The sequence below is a fragment of the Arachis ipaensis genome, chromosome B02 (assembly GCF_000816755.2).
Source record: "Arachis ipaensis cultivar K30076 chromosome B02, Araip1.1, whole genome shotgun sequence".
Classification (NCBI taxonomy): domain Eukaryota; kingdom Viridiplantae; phylum Streptophyta; class Magnoliopsida; order Fabales; family Fabaceae; genus Arachis; species Arachis ipaensis.
The window spans coordinates 5,401,371-5,408,525 of NC_029786.2; the positions used below are offsets into that span (position 1 = coordinate 5,401,371).

The 7,155-nt window shown below is 34.4% G+C and overlaps 1 protein-coding gene across 1 annotated transcript; it reads left to right on the forward strand.

The window, feature by feature from the left end:
• Window positions 830–4,494, forward strand: LOC110268661. Its single transcript, XM_021115254.1, has 2 exons — window positions 830–1,848; window positions 3,683–4,494. Exons 1-2 carry the CDS (start codon window positions 1,779–1,781, stop codon window positions 4,078–4,080), a joined length of 468 nt encoding a protein of 155 aa, XP_020970913.1. The 5' UTR covers window positions 830–1,778; the 3' UTR covers window positions 4,081–4,494.

Genomic DNA, 7,155 nt, shown 5'->3' on the forward strand with positions numbered 1-7,155 from the left:
ACTGTGCCAGTGGGGCTATCACTGTTCCCAGCTGCTACACTCCGCGGTCCAGCACCTCGATGTCTCGCACGACTCCCAATGCACACGATGGTCGCCCTGTCCTCTGCTGTCACCACCAGCTTCCTGCTCCTGCATCATATCATTCAGCCATCGCCACTTCTGATTAGTAGCTCGTGTACCAATGGGTTGTCGCCGCTTCACACGCCTGTTATCTGGCACATCCAGCACTGGTACTCTAACGGGCGCCTGCGACGACCCTATGTAGAAGGCATCATCCGGAATCTCCTCTGTCTTAGGATCAGCAAATGCGGCATCCAGCGACAGAAACCTATGTGCTACACGGTACCACCAGTCTAGAAACTTCGTGGACGGATCTGGATCAACCATTCTCGGATACTCAGAACAGAATCAACTCTGTGGGAACACCCTATCAACTTGATGCCCTTCAATCATGGCAAAATATATCAGGCTAGTGACCACCCACCATAATCGACTATGCTCCTCAGCTAGAATCTCTGGATTAACAATGACAAGCACGTCAAGCGCAGTATAAAGCTCCCACACAATCTGAAAATGACAATGGAATCTACCATTAGAACACTATATACATACATGTCAGCGAACAAGTAATGAAACTTCAAACCAGACACAAATAACTTACATCTCGACCACCCAATTGGTCTAATGCAAGGCGAAACTGGATAATTCTTTGCTCCTTTGCATCAGATGTCAGTAAATAAGTGGCCCACCTAGAGGATAATAATGTGATATGAATATTTAATCCAAGATCTAAAACGTTAATAACTTGAAACAAATAATGAATGTCAATTTGTGAAAATGACAATCTACTACTACACCATTACCTCCTGCTTGGTATTTATAGGCATTTCTTATATGAAGCAACCGCTGTAGGCTCACACGGTTTCCTATGTTGGCCATTTGTAAAGAAACCGCTATAGGGGTGTCGCGGTTTCTTCGTTGTTGAATTCCTTCAGAAACCGCTACAGAGTGTAGCTGTTTCTCTTGACACGTATTCCAACGTAAACCGCTATACCGTGTATCAGTTTACATGCATTCCAGAAACCACCATACCCTCCCGAGGTTTCTATAGTAATATAAATATTTTGATTTGCGTTTGCAATATTAAAAAGTTGTATTCTGGTAATTATGGTTTATAAACATTTTAAATGAGTAACTTGTCCTTTTATTTAGATAGGTCCTTTTTTATAATGATGATATAATCGGTCTTTTTTATTAATTAGTTTGTGTTAATAGTCCTTGTTGTTAATTTTCCCATTTTTTTAATTCAATAATATTCACTTTCTCTTATTCTTATTGTTTCTAAAAGTCAGCAGAAGAGAACCACCACTTCTCATACCCATTTTCTTTGCTCCTTTCAAGAACCAATGCCGCGCGCCGTTGTATATGACGATAATTTTCGAATCAAAACCTGTTGGAACTCCAAACTACAGCTCCTTTTTCTGATTTCATGTGTTTCTTGCTCTTCGATATGTCGTTGCCGTGCGTTGCCACAATTAATGGATGGGTTGCGTTCGGAAAGTCGGCCGGTACCACAGTTTAGTGCTGTCACCGGAGCAAATAGAGAAGCTCTACTCACAATGTAAGCGATAATAGTGATGCAGAGGTAATTTTATAACAACACGCTATTTATCAATTTTTTTAATTTTTATATCTTCTTTTCTTCTTTATATCATCAATTGTACTAATTGCTTTATGGATTTCTCATTCTATTGATTTAATGTATGTGATGTTTAAATATGGCATCAAAGCACATCTTGAAGGAGCTTAAAAATTTGCAGAAGGACCATCCAACGTCATACAGTGCAGGTTAGCTTTCTCAAACCATAATAATAATAATAATAATAATAATAATAATAATAATAATAATATTGATTGTTCCACTTTTTTGGAGTAAACATTTGATTGATCCGTTTGTGTTTGTTTCGTATTAGTAAATGCATCTGTGTATGCAGAGGTAATTTATTTTTTAAAAGTTAGAATAGTCACACAAATAGTTGTTCTGTGCGAAATCAATAAAACTGAGAAAGTAGTGTATCTTTGACCATTTGTGAAATCATTTGTTGTTTGTAGTGGGAACAGGTAATTGGGAGCCAAAATCCTGTTTAATAAATTCACTAAATTTCGCTATTGTCGGTGAATATGGTTATGAATGAACTAGACAGAGAACAAGACCTTGCACCACCAAAGAAGAAGCCACTTTTTGAGGACAAGAAGAAGTATATATATTTGATTCTCTTTGTTTTATTTGAATTTTTGTGATAATGGTTGCATTATAAATATTGTTTTGTTTTGGAAAAATAAAGGAAGCAGAAAATTGTGCGTGCGAGTTTAATGAAGTCGATAATGAGGTATGGTGGCGGTGATTCTAGACCTTTAGGTAGTGATCAAGTTGTTTTTTTAATCCGTGGATATATATGCATTTTTTCTAATATATAATAGGCAAAATATAAATGTTTGCCTTATTAATGCCCTTGATTAAATTGGTGAGTGTTAGTTATGGTGATTGTTATGCATTTTGCTCAAAAAATTAGTTGTTTCAATCCTATAATTGTGGATATTGATGAAGTGTTTTAGCCTTTTTTGTTTAATAATTGAGCTGGATGAGGTACTATTTCTTTGTCTTCTCTTAGAAATATGTAAATCTAGACTTGGATTTCATTATTTGCTTGAAACTCAATATGCAAATTCATAACAGAAAGTACTTATGTAGAACATTTTGGAAGTAGAATTTTCAAATATCTTAAATTACCATTTAAATGGCAATATATCTTTGAATATTTTTATTATAGACATAGTGTTGATAACAAGAAGCTGTTGTAGATGTTGACTTACCAAAGTTAGTGTATTCTTAAAGACCTGAGTAGTATTATGTGGTGCCCAAAATAACACATCGAATAGTATGGAAACCTTTTGGTCTTATGGCTAAATATGAGTAAAAGTGAAAATTTCGTTTAATCTTTCGAGTTAGATTACTTGTAATTATCCATCAAGGCCAAAAGAATATCTGACAACCTTGATGATGACAAACATTTGATTGAGTATATTAATTATATATTCCAGGTGTTTCAGAAAAGTCTTAATAGAATCTAAATTTCAATAAGAAACATATCAAGAAAATAAGTATTGATTGTGATATATTCTTACCAAAATATAAAAGCAACGACAAAAAAAGATTTTATGAGATCAAATTCGATATTAAAGAAGGATGATTCACTCTTGAAGATTAACCTTCACTGTATAACTGGCAATCCTCCAAAGATGAATTCAAGAAAAAAGAAGCAATTAAGGATCTCAATTAGCAATCTATGATTCAAGCAAAATAGCACATGATTGATATGTTTCCATAAAAAAAATATTAGGTATCACTCTTTAAAGTTTTTGAGCTAGCATTTGACAAATGGCTATGTATCGTGCCATTGTGTTTATGCTTTTTAAGCATTGGCAACAGCAAAGTGAAGGATCTTGGTTCAATTTACTTATAGCCATATAAGTGAAAGTGTGATAAGTGAGTAATTATTCCTGAGGTATCATTTCTTTGATTTGTTGTTAGTTTTTATATGATAAGTTGTTAGAAAGCTTAAAATGTTTGCCTTTTGCTTATATTGTGATAACTAGTTACTTATGTTATATCTGTTTTCAGATCCTGATGCTGGTGCTACTGCAACCGATGGAGATGATGTTGCTGGCCTAAATGGAGCTACTGTTATTGCTGATGATGGAGCTACTGCTGACACTATTGCTGCTACTACTGACAACAGATCTGGTGTAAATATTCGTAGATTTGAGAGAAGAAGGGAAATTGGAATAGACAGGGGCAGAAGAAAGGGTAGAGAAATAACTGCTGTTGTTGCATTTTCACAACCACTCCCTACCACATTTGCTGCTGCATCTTCACAACTGCTACCCACTACACCTGTTGCTGCCTCTTCTCAACCACCTTTCACAGTTGCTACTTCAGATTCTCAGGCTCCAACTATAGCTACTGGTGCAGCAGATTTTAAGTCTCCTATTATAGCACCTCCTATTGCATCTTCCTAGCCTCTCCAACCTGTTGCAGTTGTATATTTTTAGCAACTACCTAGAGCATCTTCTCAAGTTTTACCAAAGACAAAGGTGTTTGGTGTGAGAAAGAGTGGGTGGCTCAAGTTAGGAGTGAGGAAGCCAACAGGACAACCAAATCTACATATTAACCTAACTGAAGACTAAGCATCATTACAATTAGAGTTAGGATTATTGGGGTTGCTATTAAATACTATATGTTGTGATGAATTGTATAGGCTTTATTGTTAATGTTGTGTATCTGTGGCCACTGTTTATTATATGGGTACGACCACTATTTTGGTATTTTGTTATTTGGTTGGACCACTTTTAACTGTTACACTTCCTGAACCTTTATTTTGGATTATTAGATTTGTGGCATATTATATGACCACTTATTTTGTGATATATTGTGGATATATGGTCGAAAGGACCACTTATTTAATGAATATCTAGGTGTGTGAGATATTACATGACCACTTATTTTGTGCAACTTGTGGACATATGGTTCAACTTTAAATATTGAACTCTAAAGTTTTCAACAACTATGTTTTATTGTTATGCTTAAACAAAATACATTAATGCAAAATTTAATGAAACTAAATATAATTAACAGTAATTGGATTGAAGTTGTAGAATTCCTTACATCAGAATTACACAGTTAACTTTAAACCCCTTACAAACCACATTGCATCAGAATTAATAGGATTATCAAAAACATAAATATCATATATTGCATTTTGCATCGAATTTTCATGTGGTCTTCTAATCTCTTAACTTGTTTTTGGACAACATTAAACGTATCATACAATCTACTCACACAAGCATTCATTTGTCTAGCTTCAACAATCAATATCTCTATCTCCACGCTTAGTCTCTCTATCTTTCTTTCTTGTGCATCTAATTTCGTCATTTCAGCCTCCAACTTACCATAATTTTGTGTTCCAATAACTCCAACAATAGTAGATACTCTTCTTGTTGCACCCCTTCATCAACCCACTCAAAAAATTTGTATTTTCTGTTAGGGGATAAAATAAATCTTCTATTAGGATTCTTTGTTGTACCAAAAATTTAAAGAATTAGAGTGTCACCACAAAAATAGTGAACCCTCCTATCTTTTATCTTTGACCACCCATTCTTCGAACCTTCATCATCATCAATCCACTAAAAAAAGTTACATTTTGGCATCCTCCTACAAGCAACATACCTCCTACCATGATTAGAAATGGCCGACAAAGGGCGCACAATTACTGCCTCCCCACAGAAATACAGGTGCATTCTTTCTTTCGGGTTGGAGCTCCTCAAAACACAGCTTCCCAAAGAGAAAATGAAAGAAGTTCCTTGACTTTGATCCATAGGTTTGTTGAAAAAGAAAATTGGAAAGAAGGAAAAACGAGGAAGAAGGGAAAAGATTAAAAAAGAGAAATCTTAGTGAAATCAGAAAATATGAACCTATTATAAGGGAAAGATAAGGATATACAAGTAATTTCATAATTTACTAACACTTTTTTTACATTTAACATTAACAATGACTAAATTGAAAAAAATTAACGTATAGGGAACCAATTGAAAAGAAAAAAAATATAGGGACCTAATTAAAAATTCAGTGAAATTATAGGGACCTACAGAATAATTAAACCTTCATATTATTCATATCCAGGTGTTGATCATATTGCAGACATCTTAATTAAACATCTGTCTGTTAATTCCTTTGTAAAGCTCAAACACAAACTTCGAGTGTGTCCATGACTTCACTCGAATTTGAAGGAGAGGGGTCATACGTGTATAAAATATGAATTCAAGAATCAAGAAGAGTGTAATAATCAAAATTAGTTAGCATGGTTAGAGTTGTAGAGTTAGATAAGTTAAATCCCTAAATAGTTTCTGAGATTGGTATCGTGCACTAAAATCGTCCTTGAGATTCCAATTGCACCAATGACGTCCCTGACATTGACAAAAGTGCACCATATTAGTCCCTGACCCATTTTCCATTAACAACGTGATGACGTGGGTTGTTAGTGACACATGTCACTCCATGGTTTGGACACGTGTAATGGTATGATGATGTGGTGACCAGTGATACGTGGCATGCTGATGTGGATGGTTGTGCCATATGTCACAATACTATTTGGCCACGTGTCGCAGCAGTATTCGTCCACGTGTCATCCATTATATCATCATTGTAGATGCACCAAATTAGTCCCTCACTTTACATTAAGTAACTCATTTTAGTCCCTGAAATTTAATGTCATGCACCAAACTAGTCTCTTCACTAGTTTTTTTCTCTTTTTTAAAAAAAATTTAAATTTTTCAATATTTTGGATGCACTAATTCCAATTCTATTTTTTCATATATTGTTTAAATATAAGTGCTTTCATAAAAAAATTTAAAATTTTAGTTTTAATTATATGATTTTTTCTATAATAATTTAATATTGGTAAATTTTGTAATATATAAGTATGTTATTATAAAAAAAAGAATTATATGATTGATTAGACATATTTTTTCATAAAAAAACATGTATTTTTAATAAGAAATCAATAATTAAAATAAACATTTTTTTTTCATTATTATGAAATACACATTTTCATTATGTGTAAATAGGCTAGACTGAAGGCACTTCAAGCACTCTCACTATCATCTCCGACCTCTTTAGTCTAGACGAAAAAGGTCAGAGATGGTAGTGATGGTGCTTGAAATGCCTTCACGACAACTCCAAGACGGCGGTTAGGGGTATCCGCAAGAAAAAAATATTTTATAAAAACACTTGTATTTGAATAACATGTGAAAAAATAGAATTGAAATTAATGCATTCAAAGATATTGAGAATTTTGAATTTATAGAAAAAATGAGAAAAAACTGACGAACAGACTAGTTTGGTGCACGACATTCAATTTCAGGGACTAAAATGAGTCACTTAAGGCAAAGTGAGGGACTAATTTGGTGCATCTACAATAATGAAATAATGGACGAGACGTGGACGAATATTGTTGCAACACGTGGCACAAATGGATACGTAGCCAAATAGCATTGTGACACATGGCACAACCATCCACATCAGCATGCCACGTGTCA

Bases quoted from the DNA above. Each gene is read 5' to 3' on its own strand.
- LOC110268661 (XM_021115254.1), top strand. From the start codon at position 1,779: ATGGCATCAAAGCACATCTTGAAGGAGCTTAAAAATTTGCAGAAGGAC. The intron at 1,849-3,682 runs GTTAGCTTTCTC...ATCTGTTTTCAG, and splicing joins TCCAACGTCATACAGTGCAG to ATCCTGATGCTGGTGCTACT.